Here is a 20411-nt window from a genome sequence, read left to right on the forward strand (position 1 = left end):
TGACAAGTGCCCTATTCATTTATGTAAGTGAGGCCATTGACTGTAGGCTGGCTTTAACCTCCTGGGCGATAATCCCGAGCTGAACTCGGGGTATGTCACGCAGGAGGATTTCTCAGGCCCTGGTGGGCAGATTTGCATAATTTTTTTTTTTGTTACACGCAGCTAGCACTTTGCTAGCTGTGTGTAACTTCCGATCGCCGCCGCTACCCGCTGTGCCGCGCAGCCTCCCTCCAGACCCCTTGCGCAGCCTGGCCAATCAGTGCCAGGCAGCGCTGAGGGGTGGATCGGGACTCCCTCTGACGTCACGATGTCCATGACGTCGGTGACGTCATCCCGCCCCATCGCCATGGCGACCGGGGAAGCCCAGCAGGAAATCCCGTTCTGAACGGGATTTCCTGCTTACTCTGATCACCAAAGGCGATTGGAGTGGGTGGAGGGATGCCGCTGCACAGCGGCTATCATGTAGCTAGCGCTAGGCTAGCTACATGATTTAAAAAAAATTGTAAAGTGCTGCGCCCCCTCCTGGGCGATGTAATTGTATCGCCCAGAGGGTTGAGGAATTGCTATATATTAGCCTGAGACAGGGAGGATACAAAAAAATTATACATACCTGGGGCTATCTCCAGCCCCCTTCAGGCTGATCACTCCTCGTCCTTTCGTGCCGCCTGGAGCCTCCACTACTCAGCCCGGGAATTCCTCTTGTCGGGGCATACAGCGCATGTATCATGTTCAGAAAGCTCCCAGTGACAAGAGCATGATGGGAGGGGGGGGTTTAAAAGTAAGCAGCCAGACTGCGCACCCTCCAGCTGTCCCCGACTGAAGGAGTTATCGGGCTGAATAACTAAGAATGCAGGTGTCGTGGGAGGATGGCGATCAGCCTAAAGGGGGCTGGCAGAAGCCCCAGGTACGTATAATTTTTTTGTATCCCCCGTCTTGGGTGCACTTTAAGTACAGTGGTCTGTTTACCCCACAAAGTACATCAAACTAAACTGGTCCACCTACCTAGGATGGCTGGATACAGAGAAATGGCCACTGTGGTGCAAGTAATGTCGCCTGCAGATATCGGGACCCTCAGGTGACGGCCGGGTTCTGTATAAACGTGTCAATAGCCTGTAGGCTAGCGATGCGCTGTGTTGGTATGGAGGGGGCAGAGGGACAGTATATGGCACACGACAGAGCAGGAGTTTTAAGGGGAAGAGCAATGTCCTCAACTAGCCCTCGGCCAAGACAACCCTGCTACCCAGATTACCCAACACACTGGGGCCATTGTAAACACGCTAGATTCTTGGCCGTGGCGGCCCTTACTACTGGCCGACTTAGCTGATAACCATCTAGCATCTGTGCAGCGCTTTAGTGCCCCTTCAATACATGCTGTACATGCTGATGAAATCCCACCTCCTGTGTACCTCCTCGCTTCTTTGGGTAGATGGGCAATGACATCACTATAATTTACAACCGCTAGCATGGGCTGAAGGGGCACTAGATTGCAGTAGATGGATCTCAGTATCCAAATAGCTCTGCATTTTGCAGGGCAAACAACTGCACTAATGTGTGTTATGCTTTAAAGTGTACCTGCGATGAGTTAAAATAAGAAATGTATATATACCTGGGTCTTACTTGAGCCCTCTTCAGGCTGATCGGTTCCTCGCTGCTGTCCTCCGCTAGGGGTCCAAGCAATTTTCGTCAGTAGATGCAGGTGCAGTCCAGCTGCGAGCGTTCACCCAATGCGCTCCCAGGGCTGGAAGCATTCTGCGCCTGCGCAGAACTCTCCCGGCAACAGAAACGTGATGGGGTAGGCGCACGGCCGGGCCGGGCATTCACACTGCTCCCCAACTGGCTGATTTACTGGGACCCACAGCAGAGGATCCAGGCAGCGGCGGAGGATAGCGTGGGAATGATCAGACTGAAGGGGGCTGGAGGAAGCTCCAGATGTGAATACATTTCTTATTTTAACACCTCAAGTTTCCTTTAAAGAGGAACCTTAACAACATATAATAGGAATTAGTAAATTATTCAGGATACCCATTTTTAGGTTAAATAGCCTGGTTTCGGCATCAAAAACAATTCCTATAGCTATATATTGGTATGTAGCCCTGCCCTCCCACTGAGGCTTATGCTACATACACACTTGAAAGATAAATGAAAGATATCAGACTAATTTTACCCCCTTCCATGTAGTATGAGCGCCACACCTACACAGTCTATTCTATTGAGCTGAACTCCCCATCATATAGAAATCTTTGCAACATGCTGCACACAAAGATGCTGTACACATTCAAAAGATCAGTATCTGCAAAAGATCAGTTCCTGCAAAATGCATTCATAGTCTATGATATCTGCAGATCCTCATACACACCTTGTTTAACAGACATTCATCTGCAGATCAGATCCACCAGGATGGATTTTCAGATCTGCAGATGATTGTCAGATATGCAGATGAAGTCTGTTAAACAAGGTGTGTATGAGGATCTGCAGATATCATAGACTATGAATGCATTTTGCAGGAACTGATCTTTTGCAGATACTGATCTTTTGCATGTGTACAGCATCTTTGTGTGCAGCATGTTGCAAAGGTTTCTATCTGATGGGGAGTTCAGCTCAATAGAATAGACTGTGTAGGTGTGGCTCTCATACTACATGGAAGTAGTATGGGGTAAAATTGGTCTGATATCTTTCATTTATCTTTCAAGTGTGTACACACCATTAGCCTAGGCTATTTATTATGCAAAATGCAATGTAGAAGACCAGAGTTCTTTACTAAGATACCGCAGGGGTCACCTGTCAGTACTAAAGATGTTGCCTCCTGTGATACATTTCAGAATGTAAATCAGGGAGAAGAAAGAATTTACAGTGGGCAAACACTGACTAAATCATTTATAATTTAATATGGTTAAAAAATAAGCGATTTTATACATTAAGTTATTTTGAATACATATCTGCTTTAAAGGGATCGCAACTTTTGACACTGACTGTACTTACCTTGGGTGGGAAGTGACATCACGAAGTGGGTGGAGAGTGGTGGGGTTGACTAGTGCATCTAATTCAAGCTCTCTGTGTGACCGTGCGGATGTACAGATCAGCACAGAGCAGAGGCGTAACTAGAGGGGAGCAGCCCTTACCACTGCAGGGGGGCCCAGAGCTGTAAGGGGACCCCAACTTCTACCTCACTGCCTCCGATAAAGGGGTCCATACTTGAGATCAGGAGTTTTGTGGCTACACTTGTTATGGGTGGGAAGGATACAATGGCCACACTTGTTTTATGACTCTTGTGAGGTGGGCCCCCAGGCTGTGAGGGAAAAGAAGTGAACATTTGGGAGCCACATCAAAGTTTTGCTGGGGGGCCCTATGATGTGTAGTTACGTTCCGGCACAGAGCGTTACACCCCGTACCAAACTATATTAATGTGGAATTATTTTTCTCCTCCACTGATCACATAATAAACTTTCTCCACATACTCATTCACGAGGCGGTCGCAGATCTCGCTGGGCAGGAAGATGTCAGGACGCAGTTTCAGGACTTCCTCGTCTATGAGGTAGCAGAGCGTCCCCTTAAGGTTCCGGAGGCAGAAGTCAGTGCAGATGGTCATGAGAGACTCGGGGGTGTCTGTCGCCATCTTGTTGCTGTGCCAGGAAGGAAACCTTTTCAGGACGCAATGGGCATCAGCAAAGAACTCTGCCCCTTCCTTTGTTCACTCCTCTGAAGCATCGGGGGAGTGGATCTCTGCAAGAAAAACAGGAATACAACATTATCAGCCATAATTAGCCTTCATGCAATTAAAGTGTAATTTGCCAGGGAATCAGGCTAATTATAGTGACAGATAATTATTAGTTGCTGCCTGGGTCTTCTGTACACAGCTGTATGACAACAAAACAAACAGCGCTCAAGCACTGTATACAGGAACTCCTCAGATTTCCATACAATATTATTATTACAATGTTTGAACCTCATAACACACATTACTCACTGATCAATGCTCAATATTTTATCCCATTCAGGACTGTTATGTGCTGACTAATTAACAGGTATGCATGAGCTACATAGAGCAGCAAGAGAAGCCTCACCTTGTGGTGCTGGGCTTTCAGGCCTGGATTTTGCCCAGGACATTACCTGCATGGAGTTTGTGTGTTGTCCTCTTGTTTACACAGATTTCTTAAAGTGGACAGAAGGAAAACAGAGAAATGCACCATGTATGTATTTAGAGAGTTAAGTGTGTCTAATTCCCCCTCATCTGTGACTTATCACAACAGTAATTTGATCTTTCAGATCTGTCAGCTGGCTACCTCAGCAGAGCAACTAAAATGTAAACACAGTATGTTAAAGAACAAGCGACACCCATGCTAACCTAGAAATAAAAAACACTTATACATGTAGAAAAAAACTACTTCTACTTACATAACTTCTACTTGGCGCCGGACAGGTAGCCACGGCCATACAGGGCTCCGGCCTCTCTCTTCAAACATCTTACTTTTCTCCCTGATATCCTGCCTGGGCAAGGCAGCGCTGAGTCGATCGCCGGCTGCCTCCCTCTGCAGGACATGGGCTGCATGAGGGCAATGGCACCGCTGTCTAGCAAGGAGCCGCAAGTCTGATCTCAGCGTCCACGTGCGTAGACCGCACCACCGCTGACACACCGCAGCCGCTTCACCGCCGGGATCAGCAGGAACACCAGCTGCACTGGCATCCTCCATCCATGATGCCGACTCCCCAGCACGGAGGCTGCATGATCGCCGCCACCAGTGAGATTAGGCGGGTGCATGATGCTGCACACAGGCCGCTCTGTGGCGGCCATGAAAGAGCAAACCGCCGCTGATGCTCCAGCTGACTCGCGGCCATTTCTCCGTCGGGGATCCATTGACGTGCAACCAGCACTGCCACACCGGCTGGCTCGGGGGATCTCTTGCCATGACACTGCCTCCGGAGATCTGCAAGCGGGCTGCTCCGTCGCTGCAGCTGGGGGAGGCATGTCTGGCGTTGCTGTTCCATCTCTGCGGCCAGAGCAAGCCAGTTACTTCTGCCCACTGTTTCCCAGCCTGTGAATGGGCACATCGGACAGGCCACCAGCGTCGGTCCCTGGCTCTAGCCACCAGGTCTGCCCCTCAGCAGCTACGCCAACTTGTTGTGGCTTCCTGGGTCCACCTTGGCCTAGGGAGCATCCTTCTTCCCTGGCTTGGTGCCATGGCCTCACAGTGTCTCCATGCCCTGGGGCCCTGCAGCCAGTGGGCATCTAGGAATACCTGCACCACGGATGCTCTCCTCTGCCTAGGACCTTTAGGTCTCCTTTTGGACTCCTTTGGGCCTGCTAGTGTAACCTCACCAGACTGGGCCTCAGGCCTGGGGATTTGTTTCTTTCGAACCACAGCAGTGATTCAGTCCACCAGCCACCCACCATTGAAGTCCCAGGGGATACTCGGACTTTTGTTTCTCATCTATTCTCTCTCACTCTCTCCTACTCTCTATCCTTCTTTCTATCCTTCTCTCTGCGCTGTCCCTTCCATAGACCTTAGGTGGGGCATCTGAATTGCTGCAGAGCTGTTGAGCGCCGCGACGGGATTGTGGCAGCTCCACTCAACATAGCACTCAAAAGCCCCTTCCTAGGTCCTCCTACACTATGTTTTTGTGTTGTGTTTGTGTTTTTTGTGTATATGCCATGCTTTGGATATTCTATTGTATGTACTTACTGTATGTATTACTGTATGTATTTGCTGTACCATCACCGACCCTGTATGTGCCAGAAATAATTCCGGGTACAACCCCCGTTGTACTTGGCGAAATAAATGATTCTGATTCTGATTCTGACTTACAAATCCTATTCTAGCCAGTGGCCATTTTGCCAAGCTAATGCTGACATCATATCCTCCCTGACTCTTGGTTTCCCCCCTCCCCTCCCTTCTCTAGCTCATTGTGTATTCATTAGCTGCCCTCCTCCCAGAGTCTTCAGACACTCCCACTGTCTTTTTTTTATTTACACATCCAATCACTGAGTCACACAAAGTGATCAGAGGGTGTTTCTGATAAGCAGCAGGCAGGGAAACAAATGTAAGAGGAGGAATATATTATAGATAAAAAGAACTCCCAGCATTCAACTCTTTGGCACTAGGGGCAGTGCTCCTAAAGTATATGATAACTACAAACCATAACAGCAGAAAAAGTTTTGCAAGTTTTGAATGCAGGATTAGCATCTTTATCACTTAATACAGTCAGACCAGTTGATACTTATGGTGACAATACCGCTTTAACCCTATGTCTGCTTTTCAGAAAGCAGGAAGTAGACACACTGCATATTTATTGCATGAGTTCTACCTGCTGTAACAAAGCTGTAACAAAGAAATGTTTCTCTTTAAAGGTTAATATGCTGCTGCTTATCCTTTAGAGCAGAGAGGAAGTTCTGAGTTCAGGTCCACTTTAAAGTAAACCTGTGAGGTTTTGGGAGTGGGAAGAGTCTGGATCCTCCAGAGGCTCCTCCCTTCTTTCTCCACCAAGCAGTTCAGCCACAAAGAACCCAAGAGGTGGCTGCACTGTGCCTGCATAGCAGCACAGACCAATGGTTTTGCTGAGGGGGCGCTGGGGGGACGGTGGAGGAACAGTGAGGAGGAATTCTACTGATGTACGCAGCCAAACTGGGTACTTTCTTTTCTCTACAGCAGAGGGTCCCCAAACCTTTTTGGTCAAGGGCCGGGTCAACATACTTCAGCCTGCTGGGGGCCGGAACATACATAAAATGATGCTGACAAACATTACATTGAATCTAGGTTTTGATTCCCCCCCCCCCCCCCAAAGAACGTCTTTGTTAGTGAAGCATACCTAAGTGACTACCTGCCTTCCAGTTGAACAGCAGTGTCACTTGATGCAGAATTGGATTGGAAGCCAGCGAATGACTGCTGGCTTCTACAGTTTGTGGATGGGTGATACCAGCACAGCTATTCTATACGTGAGGTGCCAATATTTAAAGGTGCAGTGGGCCACATCTATAAGTTATACATTTTGTGTTTTGGGGGCCAGTGTAAAGGCCTTGGCGGGAACACTGCCTACAGGTTGAATTTAAAGGGAATCTGAAGTGAAGAAATTCACCTCAGGTTTCGTACATATGTAGAGGGAAGGCTCTGGAAACCATAGAGCCTTCCCCGTCCTCGCTCCGTCCCCCCATTTCTGAGCTGTTCCTGGTTGAAATCATTAGAGCTGCTCTGTCAAATAACTCTTTGGCTGACCTCAGGCCACCGTACTGCACATGTGCGTACTCACTTATATGCAGTATGGAGCCACCAGTTTTCAGAAGCACTCAAGGAAATCTTCCGAGGACTCCCAAATGCGCGAAATTTCAACGGGGGACAGCGGTGGAACGAAGGCACAGAGAGGATTAAGAAGGCTCTATAAGCGAACATGTCGATTAGAACGCATGAGATTTGGGCGCAGCCAACACCACCATAGACTGTAATAGGAATTACGGCTATAGCAACACACAGAGATCAACTTCGGCGAAGTTACTTTTAAAACACTGTAATTCGGCCGCCGGCAATAGCCGGTAGCTGAATGACATCATTCCCCACCATCCACGTGGACCTGGAGGGGGAATAGTAATTAACGCCGCTGGGACAAAAGCTGCAGCATCTCTCTAGGAGCTCTATAAGCTGTAACAATTAAATGTTTTTCTTTAAGGGTTATTATGCTGCTGGTTATCTTTTAGTGCAGAGAGAAAGGCCCCAGCTAGTGAGAGAGACCTGGGGTCCCTGGCTGTCGTGTGAACCAGTGTTTGTGATTTTAAATGTCTTTTTTGCAGCTTCCAGGATGCGGTTGACAAATGAGTGGTTAGGGAGGGGACTGTGTGGGAGATGCCTACATGCGGCGGTCCCTGTAAAAGATGTAATCAACAATTACGTCCAACCGAGCCTCCCACCTGAATGCTAATTAATGCAATTCCTGCTAGATTTGGTATGGCAGGCAAAGGGTGTATGACCGTACACCTGATTGGCTAATTGGTGCCTAGTGACCAGATAGAGGTAGGAAATTGCTTGAACTGGTAGTGAGCAAATGTGTGTGTTGTAGTGCAGAGAGAAAGGTCCAATTTAAAGGGCATATGGCAGGGATGATCAATGACATGGCAAATCAATAGAGCAAATTTTATGGTAATTTTATGAAGCTTGAAAATGGGCCAGTCACATGCTGCAATGGCTGCATTGGATTGGTGCTTTTTCAAGCTTAATACATTTGAATCAGAATCAGAATCACTTTATTTCGCCAAGTACAGCAAGAGCTGTAATCGGAATTGTTTGTGGTACACATGGCATAGGCATAATTAGTATAATACAGACAGACGCACAACACGTACACTTGAAATTTGCATAAAGTTACCATAAAATCTGCACCAACTCTGAATTATTTGCATGTCAATAACCATCCCTGCATAATAGTAATTGATTTCCCCCAAAACAAGCCTAAAGCTGGCCACACACACCATACAATATTTTATTTAGGACTAGAAATACCATATATACTCGCAAGCAAGCCGAATTTTTGCCCCCCCCAAAAGTGGGTAAAAAGTTGTGGGGTCGGCTTGCTTGCGAGTCTCGTTGGTGGAAGGCTGCCTCCCCCCCGCCCCGCGTCCGCCGCTATTAGCTTACTGTGCGGCTTCCTCTATTCCCCTCTCCGTCTCCCGGGCATGTAAATAGTTCACAGCAGCTCGCTCCACGGCGGCTGCTGTGTGATGACAGGAAGCTGGAGGCAGAGCGGTTTCCATAGTAACGGCGATACACATCGCCGTTACAGGAAACCGCTCTGCCTACGGCTTCCTGTCATCACACAGCAGCCGCCGTGGAGCGAGCTGCTGTGAACTATTTACATGCCCGGGAAACGGAGACGAAGAGGGGAATAGAGGAAGCCGCACAGTAAGCTAATAGCAGCGGCGGACGTGTGGGGGGGGGGGGGGTTGGGTGAGGCGGGGGGCACTATACTAGCTATACCGAGCACTATACTAGCTATACTGAGCACTATATTAGCTATACTGAGCACTATACTAGCTATACTGGGCACTATATTAGCTATACTGAGCACTATACTAGCTATACTGAGCACTATACTAGCTATACTGAGCACTATACTAGCTATACTGAGCACTATACTAGCTATACTGAGCACTATACTAGCTATACTGAGCACTATACTAGCTATACTGAGCACTATACTAGGCACTATACTAGCTATACCTGGCACTATACTACCTATACTGAGCACTATACTAGCTATACTTGGGCACTATACTAGCTATACCGAGCACTATACTAGCTATACTGAGCACTATATTAGCTATACTGAGCACTATACTAGCTATACTGAGCACTATACTAGCTATACTGAGCACTATACTAGGCACTATACTAGCTATACCTGGCACTATACTACCTATACTGAGCACTATACTAGCTATACTTGGGCACTATACTAGCTATACCGAGCACTATACTAGCTATACTGGGCACTATATTAGCTATACTGGGCACTATACTAGCTATACTTGGGCACTAAACTAGCTATACCGAGCACTATACTAGCTATACTGAGCACTATACTAGCTATACTGAGCACTATACTAGCTATACTGGGCACTATACTAGCTATACTGAGCACTATACTAGCTATACTGAGCACTATACTAGCTATACTGAGCACTATACTAGGCACTATACTAGCTATACCTGGCACTATACTACCTATACTGAGCACTATACTAGCTATACTTGGGCACTATACTAGCTATACCGAGCACTATACTAGCTATACTGGGCACTATATTAGCTATACTGGGCACTATACTAGCTATACTGAGCACTATACTAGCTATACTGAGCACTATACTAGCTATACTGAACAGAGCACTATACTGAGCACTATACTAGCTATACTGGGCACTATACTAGCTATACTGAGCACTATACTAGCTATACTGAGCACTATACTAGCTATACTGGGCACTATACTAGCTATACTGAGCACTATACTAGCTATACTTGGGCACTATACTAGCTATACCGAGCACTATACTACTTATACTGGGCACTATACTAGCTATACTGAGCACTATACTAGCTATACCGAGCACTATACTACCAATACTGGGCACTATACTAGCTATACTGGGCAATATACTAGCTATACTGGGCACTATACTAGCTATACTGGGCACTATACTAGCTATACTTGGGCACTATACTAGCTATACCGAGTACTATACTAGCTATACTGGGCACTATACTAGCTATACTGGGCACTATACTAGCTATACTGGGCACTATACTAGCTATACTGGGCACTATACTAGCTATACTGGGCACTATACTAGCTATACTGGGCACTATACTAGCTATACAGAGGCACTATACTAGCTATACAGAGGCACTATACTAGCTATACTGGGCACTTCACTAGCTATACTGGGCACTACCTACCCATACTGGCCACTATACTAACTATACTGGGACACACTGGGGGGGATCACACGGCCAGCATTTCCTACCCCTGGCTTATATGAGGGTCAGTCATTTTTTCCAGTTTTTCAGGAAAAAGTTGGGGGGGGTCGGCTTATATGCGGGTCGGCTTGCTTGCGAGTATATACGGTAAGCACGCCCATTTAAAAAACCGGGCACTAGGGCTCGGGCCGTGACCCCCCTCACCCCCATTCTCCCACCTTACCCATGTAAAAGTGCTGCGCTCCCTAACGCACGCGCACAACCGCCCGTCCCTGCTGTCCCACGTCTGCACATGCGCACTGGCATAAACGCATGGACACCGGGACATGAGAGGACGTAGGGACACAAGGGTTTTATTATATAAGATGTGATAATTCAGTTGAGTTTAACAAGTGTGTTTGTTTTTTTCCCCCAATTATGAAAATACGATGGAAAACACGAGATAAAATAGTATATTAATCAAGAAATCAGTCCAACACCATTAAAAGTTCTGAAAACTTGATCAGAATTTTCCACCACTCCTGATCAACTTATAGAAAAAAAAAATAAACTTAATTCAATCAAATATCTTGCTCAAAAAATATTAAACCATTTGACTTTTATGTAAAACTGATAATTTTACAAGGGTACCTGCAGTAAGAGAACGAAGAAAAAATGATTATACTTACTTTTTCCTCCATGCACAAGTGGCTCCATGCTAGTGTGCAGACACAAACCCTGCAGGTGTGGCCACGCTCCTACATGAGTGACGGAGGGGTCTATGAGGATCAGGGAACCTTTTGGAGCATCCAGAGGCTTCCCTCTACAATAGTGAGCATATAACTCATGAGTTTATTTTCACTTTCACTTCAGGATTGCTAAAGTGAGAGGGATATGGAGGTAGCCATATGCATTTCCTTTTAAACAATACCAGTTGCCTGGCTGTCCTGCTGATTCTCCTGGCTACAGCAGTGAATGAATCATACACCTGAAACAAGCATACACGTACAATAGTTCAGGACTTCTCAAGAGCTGCTCCAACACTATGGAACTCCCTAACTCCCCCCATTAGGATTTTCCTTTCCTTCAACATCTTCAAGAAAGCCCTCATAACTCATCTTTGTACTCTGGCCTACCCCCCCCCCCCCCCCCCACTAGTGCTCTAAACCCGCAGCTGAACTCTGGTCCCCTATCTTTCATGTCCCCACCTCTCACTCTAGATTGTAAGCCTTCGGGCAGAGTCCTCCTCCTTATGTCTCCTACCTGATCACGCACCTCCATTACCGTACACCCATCCTATGGATCTGAGTGAACTCGACTTGCCTAATCTCCATGCTCCCAACCAGTGACTGACTAAGCATTACCTTGTACTTATACTGTGCTGTGTGACCTTGTTTGTATGTATTCATGTATTGTCTTATTGCTGTATGTAACCCCTAAATATTGTCTGTAACCTTAACTAATGTCCAGCGCTACATAATATGTTGGCGCTTTATAAATACAATAAATAAATAATGGTTGCTAGCCTACAGGAAACGAGACTGGGCCTTTCAGGCGATAGCTCACTCGGCCTAGTAAACAGATAGAAGAGATACTGTGCTATTTCACACCAAAATAGTTAGAAACAAGTGGCGCGAAGATAGTAAAAAGTCACTGACTTTAGTTTAAAAAAACAAACAAACAAAAAAACGGATCACACCACAGAACTAGTGGGGGCTACAGGGGAGAAACCTACAGCCGATTTCTGGCTCATCCCTGGTCTATCAGACTATCCAATGTATACTATTGCTGTGCAGCTCTGCCCGGTGACTTATATGCACTATTTTGCACTAGTATATCATAGAACCCGGTACTCATTTCAGTATTAGGTTATCTGAGCATGCTTATTGCAAGTTGGATATACTGTATATACTATTGTGGATCACTTACGTGATATGAATTACTGAGTGTGTTTGAGCCATTTGCAGCCTTTTAGGGGCCCTATTATGAATCATGTTAATGCAGATATAATATACTGTACCTGTGTGTTTTGCTACAATTAAAGAGACTCTGTAATAAAATTTTCAGCCTTATTTCTTCTAGCTTATAAATTCCTATGCCTGTTCTAATGTGGTCTGGATTACTGCAGCCTTTTCTAGTTGCACTGTCTCTGTAATATACCTAATCTTTTCTTTGTCGACCGAGATAGGAACAGGCTGCCTCTGTTGTAATGAATACAAGTTATGCACGCCCCCTGCAGGCTCTGTGTGCTTTATTTCCTCCTCACTCTCTGCTCTCAGTTTCAGCTTGTCTGTGATGCAGTTTGGGAGGCTGAGGGGGAAGGGGGGGAGGGAGCTGCCTGTCACATGCTGAAAAACTATGAGAATCCCAGAGTGGAGTGCAGATTATTCACTATGTAATACAAATGTGTAGTATACTGCAGCATGAGATATATATATATATACAGTGGGTTGCAAAAGTATTTGGCCCCCTTGAGGTTTTTCACATTTTGTCACATTACCACAAACATGCATCAATTTTATTGGAATTCCACGTGAAAGACCAATACAAAGTGGTGTACATGTGAGAAGTGGATTGAAAATCATACATCATTCCAAACATTTTTTGTAAATAAATAACTGCAAAGTGGGGTTTGCGTAATTATTCGGTCCCCTGAGTCAATACTTTGTAGAACCACCTTTTGCTGCAATTACAGCTGCCAGTCTTTTAGGGTATATCTCTACCAGCTTTGTACATCTAGAGACTGAAATCCTTGCCCATTCTTCTTTGCAAAACAGCTCCAGCTCAGTCAGATTAGGTGGACAGAGTTTGTGAATAGCAGTTTTCAGATCTTGCCACAGATTCTCGATTGGATTTAGATCTGGACTTTGAGGACTTTGACTCTGGGCCATTCTAACACATAGATATGTTTTGTTTTAAACCATTCCATTGTTGCCCTGGCTTTATGTTTAGGGTCATTGTCCTGCTGGAAGGTGAACATCCGCCCCAGTCTCAAGTCTTTTGCAGTCTCCAAGAGGTTTTCTTCCAAGTTTGCCCTGTATTTGGCTCCATCCATCTTCCCATCAACTCTGACCAGCTTCCCTGTCCCTGCTGAAGAGATGCACCCCCCCGAGCATGATGCGGCCACCACCATATTTGACAGTGGGGATGGTGTGTTCAGAGTGATGTGCAGTGTTAGTTTTCCACCACACATAGCGTTTTGCATTTTGGCCAAAATGTTCCATTTTGGTCTGATCTGACCAGAGCACCTTCTTCAACATGGTTGCTGTGCTCCCCACATGGCTTGTGGCAAACTGCAAACGGGACTTCTTATGCTTTCTGTTAACAATGCCTTTCTTCTTGCCACACTTCCATAAAGGCCAACTTTGTACGGTGCATGACTAATAGTTGTCCTATGGACAGAGTCTCCCACCTGAGCTGTAGATCTCTGCAGCTCATCCAGAGTCACCATAGGCCTCTTGACTGCATTTCTGATCAGCACTCTCCTTGTTCGGCCTGTGAGTTTAGGTGGACGGCCTTGTCTTGGTAGGTTTACAGTTGTGCCATACTCCTTCCTTTTTTGAATTATAACTTGAACAGTGCTCCGTGGGATGTTCAAGGCTTTGGAAATCTTTTTGTAGCCCTAGCCTGCTTTAAATTTCTCAATAACTTGATCCCTGACCTGTCTTGTGTGTTCTTTGGTCTTCACGGTGTTGTTGCTCCCAATATTCTCTTAGACAACCTCTGAGGCCCTCACAGAGCAACTGTATTTGTACTGACATTAGATTACACACAGGTGCACTCTATTTAGTCATTAGCACTCATCAGGCAATATCTATAGGCAACTTACTGCACTCAGATCAAAGGGGGCCGAATAATTATGCACACACCACTTTGCAGTTATTTATTTGTAAAACAAATTTGGAATCATGTATGATTTTCATTCCACTTCTCATGTGTACACCACTTTGTGTTGGTCTTTTATGTGGAATTCCAATAAAATTGATTCATGTTTGTGGCAGTAATGTGACAAAATGTGGAAAACTTCAAGGGGGCCGAATACTTTTGCAACCAACTGTAAAAATGTGTGTGTGTGCGTGCGTGCTTGCGTGCGCGCGCACACGCACACACACACACACAAATATCACTTCCTGGTTTGTGGCCATGTTTTTGGTTTGTGAACACTGCCTAAAACTGGCGATTAAAAGCCAGGATCGCAGCGGGGAACGGCGGAAACGGCAAGGAGGTATCCAGGAGATCACAGTGACTCGATTGTTATTGTAGAAATTGGATAGTACAGATTCTATTTAAGACTTCATATTTTTCCTGAATTTTGAGTGGTGGTGGTGTTTGGGGCAGACTTTCCTTCCTCCTTTTACTTTATCATTATATATGATTCATGCTCTGGCACACTCATATGGTTATTGATCAACGATAGGTGCAGACAAACATGTTTTTCCCTAAAATACAAATAATGTTAACTGCACTTCTGGCTCATACAAAACTACAATGCTGATACAGTCCATTACTACTTAGGAAAGATCCAACTCCAGTCTCGCTTACATAGGGTCATACTGTAAGCCAACAACAAAACACCACCAGACCTTCCTAAGTGTTCAAAGTGCGTCACTGCCATCTTACACACCAATTTAGACCACCAGTGATTTCACACGCCAATATAGACCACCAGTGATTTCTCAAGCAAACTACCTTCATGACCTTACTTACCCTAGCATTCTCGATAGTTAGGTATGCTAAGCACTCATCGGACCTGCTCACACACTACCAGAGTCGTGTGCACCCATAGTCCAGTGTTCTCCACAGAACGGTGAACATCAGTTGGCATAGCGCTGTATAGATGCCTTGCTTTGCTTTTGCAAAGCAATGTGTACTGATTCTATGGGGATGGGAGGATGGACATTGCAGAGCAGCTTCCAGGCGGGAGGGTTAAAAAGCAAAGCAATGCGCTCAAAGGTCGCCATTTAAAAATCCGGCATTCCAGATCAGGTATTGAACAAGTATAACAATCGTAACTCATGCCTTTTAAAACCATGGGCATAAAAAGGCATGAGCTATAAAAGTTTTAATATACCTCAGACTTTCTCTTTTGTTGCCTGGCCGACTCATGCTTTTGAATGAGTCAGAGAAGGTTTCACGTAATTCTGTAACTGTTCTTTTTGCCGCTGACATCTGTTCATTTTCAGCACCAAGCTGTCAACCGAGCTGCATTCACATGGAATGTCAGCAAGCCAACAATTACTGTTCTCCTCCCCCTAAACCCACAATAATTCCTTCCTAGTACCAAAGATTATTCCACCTCAGAATCTTACATAAAGCAGGGTTCACACTCTTGCAGAATGTCATCCTTGCAGGCTCAATGTTATCCTATGGTTAGTTCACATAGTGTGCAATGGCATGTTGGATGTAAAGATACATCCAATGCAGTGTGGAGGAGCACCATGTAAAGTGGGAAAACTGTGGTGTGCCAAGACCTAAACCCCTGTGTCTCAAGGGGCCTGTAAAGTTCACACACAGAACATAGTCTGGAGCACTCGAAGTAGTAGTTAAGCTCTTTTATTACATGAGGCAAAAGGCAGCAGTGATGTCCTTTATCACACTGCCATTTGATAAAGGGCTTGTCAGCCTGAAACAGCGATCTGCCCTAATTCCCTGTTATCTTTTTGGCAGCACCTGGTGACTACGAATTGGGCAATGAAAACAGTGGCATCCTTGGGACCAGAAGAATCCTTACTAGGCAGATATAACAATAACTTACTTCATACAGGGTAAAGTTTATGGAACCTTGAATTCTTTTTTTTTTGGGGGGGGGGGGGGGGGGGCGCATTGAACAGAACTCCACTTCAATCCCAAGGCTATAGAGAGAGCCATTTTTATTTTGCCCATCAGATGCAATAAACTTTGGGGGGGAAAAAGCACATCTTTACAAATCTCATTGGTTATCTGATCCTGAAAAGAGGCAATGTGAGAATGCAGCTGTTGTATCCCACTGTGTCTGGTTTTGCACGCTGTACAGCAATGTCACGGTTGGCAAGAAGCATTCAAAAGGTCATTTGCTGCAATAATTTTCTCTCTGACTCACTCTTACACTATGAATTGGCTCTGTGACCTATTTTAGACAGTGACACAGCATCTGCTTACAATCAAAGCCATCGCAATGTTTATAACTCTCACATGTGAGGCGGCAGGATGACTTACAAGAGATCAATTACACAGCCCTGTCGCAATCCACTTGTAGGTTATCAGAGCAAGAACAACAGGTAAATCCCATGCCTAGGTGTGGCTCATTTTCATAGAAAGTTACAACCTGTATGCATCTGCCAGTGTACTGATGTCATCAGTTATACAGTTCACATCAAATCCTAGTAAGTATTCTCCAAATCTGCCTAGGAATGCTGGCGCTCCAGCCTCAAACCCTGGCAAGAATGTGAGATTTTACAGAGCACCTGAGGCAACCCTAAGGACAAAAATAACATACCCAGGAAGAAGTATTGGCCAATCAACATGTGCTGCCACTCAGAAGTGGGTGTGATCGCCCGCTTCTTGTGCGACGCGCTGGATGTATGGTGCAGCTATGCTGTCTATGTGGGCCTTGATTGGTGTCGGGGTGTGGTAATGGGCGTGTTCTTTTTGACCATATATTTATTAGATATCAGTACGTCGCTGATGATGACCAGCATGGTGGCGTAGAGGTTAGCACTCTCGCCTTGAAGCGCTGGGCCCCCGGTTCGAATTCCAGCCAGGGCACTATCTGCACCGTGTATGTTCTCCCCATGTCTGTGTGGGTTTCCTCCGTGCACTCTGGTTTCCTCCCACATCCCATAAACATACTATTTAGTTAATTGGCTTCCCCTTAAATTGGCCCTAGACTACCATACATACACAACACGATACATACATAAGACTATGGTAGGGATTAGATTGTGAGCTCCTCTGATGGACAGTTAGTGAAAAGACAATATACTCTGTACAGCGCTGTGGAAGATGTTGGCGCTATATAAATACTAAATAATAATAATGTACTCAGAAAGGGGAAGTGACTGGCTAGGATCCAGTCCTCACTGCCACCCGGCATCGCACCACATCAGGTATGAAATGTCCCATAGACTTTCATTGCTTTAGCAGTTACCGTGCGGTAAAAACGGATAACAAAACACAATGAAAACACGCAAGTGTAAAGGGGGCCTTAGTGTAATACTTACCAGGGCTGTGGAGTTGGTACAAAAATCATCCAACTGTCCAGTTTATGAAACTTCTGACTCCAGGTACCCAAAAATTGCTACAACTCCTCAACTCCGCCTCCACAGCCCTGATTTTAACATTCGTTTTATTATTGGTTTCATCTGTACCTGCCTTTTGATATAAATAAACAGTCTACACCAGGCATGGGCAAACTTGGCCCTCCAGCTGTTAAGGAACTACAAGTCCCACAATGCATTGCAGGAGTCTGACAACCACAGTCATGACTCATAAAGGCAAATGCATTGTGGGACTTGTAGTTCAGTAACAGCTGGAGGGCCGAGTTTGCCCATGCCTGGTCTACACCTAGACCATTGTACCTTGTTTCATGCATGCACCACATTGGTCAACCTGATTGGGATACTGCGGTAAAGTGATGCATAGGACCTCCTGAGTGCGCTGGCTCTTAGGCTGTTTGTATTGGCCTGAGGAAGTGGTTGAGTACCCATAAAACGCATTGCTTGTGCAAATAAAATCATTTTTGTTAATCCTCGCTAGTGTCATTGGAGAGGTAAGCCACCTCCTTTTTCCATTTTTATAGTGCTTTTAATGAAGTTTTATCCTTCCCGGGTGCCTTTTTCACCAGTGTTGTCCTGAGGGATCTGTCTGTGGACCATAAAACTGGAACAGATGCCTTGGGAATTTAGTCACAAAACCTGATTCAGCCTTGTGATTTGGGCTGGATTGGGCTGCTAAGCCCTGATTTTACTTTTTATTGGTGATTGGTAACTGAAGGCTTGTGAGCTTTGGGTGCCTGTACCAATATTTGTTGAACTGGTCAAGTGCTGATTTTTTCATTATTGAAAAATTAGAGACTTGCCTAAGAAGAGGGAAGCCTCTGGATCCTCTTATTAGGGAAGTACCTTATATACTCGCTTATAAGCCCAATTTTTCAGCACAAAAAATGTACTGAAAAGTTACCCCCTCGGCTTATATGTGAGTCAGTGGAGCAAAACAAACGGTGAAGCAGGTTTTGTTACTGGCAGAGGAGCGTAAGGATCGTGCACTAGTGATCCTGCTCTTATTATCTGTCTCCCTGTTATGTCTGTGTCCCCCATCCCCTGAAACATGGTGTGCAGAGTGCACTGCTCAAGACTGCCCGTGTCCCCTGGCTTGTGGAGGGGAGTGTGCCAGCAACGTGTCAGTGGTGCAATGATTGGGCATTCCTCCTGTGTGGCAATCGCTGGGTTGCATATCTATGATTCTAGAGGCGTCTTGAGACAATCACTGATTCCTTGTTCCTGAGGGAAAAGTGGGTATCTTGGCTTATACATGGGTCGGCTTATATGCGAGTATATACGGTACTTAATTTTTTTTTCCTTTAGTTCCCCTAAGGTCCCCTTTAAAGCCTCACACGTGTGAGCCTGACTCAGCTGAGGCACCTATTTGGGGTGATCTAAGCCAAGAATTTAGCATGTGTACAGTAGGGGATGATAAATGAGATGCACGTTTTTCCAAGTTGATGCAAATTTTTATGCAAATATATGCAGTTTGAAAATTGATCAATCAATCCAAACCTGGTTTTAAATTGATTGGTCTATTTCCAAACAGCATATATTCGCATAAAAAAAAAAATGTGCATCAACTCGGAGGTGTTAGAATCTCTTTGATCATCCCTAGTGTACAGGTGTTCCACAAAGTTGCTTATAGTACCAACAGGTTGAGTATACACCGCATTCCAAATTACTATGCCAATTGTATTTAAGTGTCATAAAGATTAAATATTTTATTTTTCAGTTAAACTCATGGATGGTATTGTGTCTTAGGGCTCTTTTGATCACTGAAATCAATCTCGGACACCTTTGATAACCAGTTTGCCAGGTGAGCCAGATTAAATGAAAACCTACTAAAAATGGGTGTTCCACATTTTTAAGCAGACCATCATTTTCAAGCAATATGAGAAAGAAAAATGATCTCTCTGCTGCCGAAGAGTGTGAATTAGTTAAATGCCTTGGAAAACCTTTATATTTCACGAAAACGTAAGCATGATCATTGTACTATTAAAATATTTGTGGCGGACTCAAGGCACACACGGGTTTGTGCAGGTAAACGCAAAATCAGGAAGGGTTTTTGCCAATTCAATACATCAGATTAAGAGAACAGCTGCTAAAATGCTATTACAAAGCAGCAAACACATATTTGGACTGCTGGTGCCTCCCGAGTCCCGCAAACATCCAAGTGCAGGATTCTCCAGAGGGTTTCAGTGCATAAACCTTCTATTCAACCACCCCTAACCTAAGTTTAAAAGCATAAACAGCTGCAATGGACCCAGAACTACAAGAAGACTAATGTTCAAACAGTCTTGTTTACTGATAAGTGCCAGTGCAACTCTTCATGGTCCAGATGGATGGAGTGGTGGATGGTTGGTTAACAGCCACCTCATCTCAACAAGGCTGCAATGTCAGCAAGGGGTTGGCACAGTAAAGTTTTGGGCTGGAACCATGGGAAGAGAGTTATAGGCCCCTTTAAGGTCCCTGAAGGTGTGAAAATGACCTCTGAAAAGTATGTGGAGTTTCTGACTGCCCACTTTCTTACATGGTACAAAAAGAAGAACCATATTTTCTGTGGTAAAATCATCTTCATGCATGACAATGTACTATCCCATGCTGCAAGGATTACCTTTGCATCATTGGTTGCTATTGGCATAAAAGGAGAGAAACTCATGGTGTAGCCCCATCCACTCTTGACCTAAATCCTACTGAGAACCTTTGGAGCAACCTCAAGCAAAAGATATATGAG

At 45.3% G+C, this 20411-nt stretch overlaps 1 protein-coding gene across 5 annotated transcripts in view; it reads right to left on the bottom strand.

Moving 5' to 3' along the window:
• The window catches only part of ZER1 (zyg-11 related cell cycle regulator), a 96785-nt gene that overhangs the window by 60029 nt on the left and 16345 nt on the right, over positions 1–20411 (bottom strand). For 3 of the 5 annotated variants that reach the window (XR_011023205.1, XM_068248512.1, XM_068248513.1), the window contains one exon: positions 3456–3720. Coding sequence is in view for 4 of the 5 variants with exons in the window: in XM_068248512.1 (XP_068104613.1) it covers positions 3456–3613 (158 nt within the window). In the remaining variant the exon portion in view is untranslated. Of the gene's footprint in view, positions 1–3455; positions 3721–11125; positions 11260–20411 lie in introns of all 5 variants that reach the window. The other 2 variants (XM_068248516.1, XM_068248514.1) reach the window with 1 other exon arrangement.

Source organism: Hyperolius riggenbachi, chromosome 8 (assembly GCF_040937935.1).
Source record: "Hyperolius riggenbachi isolate aHypRig1 chromosome 8, aHypRig1.pri, whole genome shotgun sequence".
NCBI lineage: Eukaryota > Metazoa > Chordata > Amphibia > Anura > Hyperoliidae > Hyperolius > Hyperolius riggenbachi.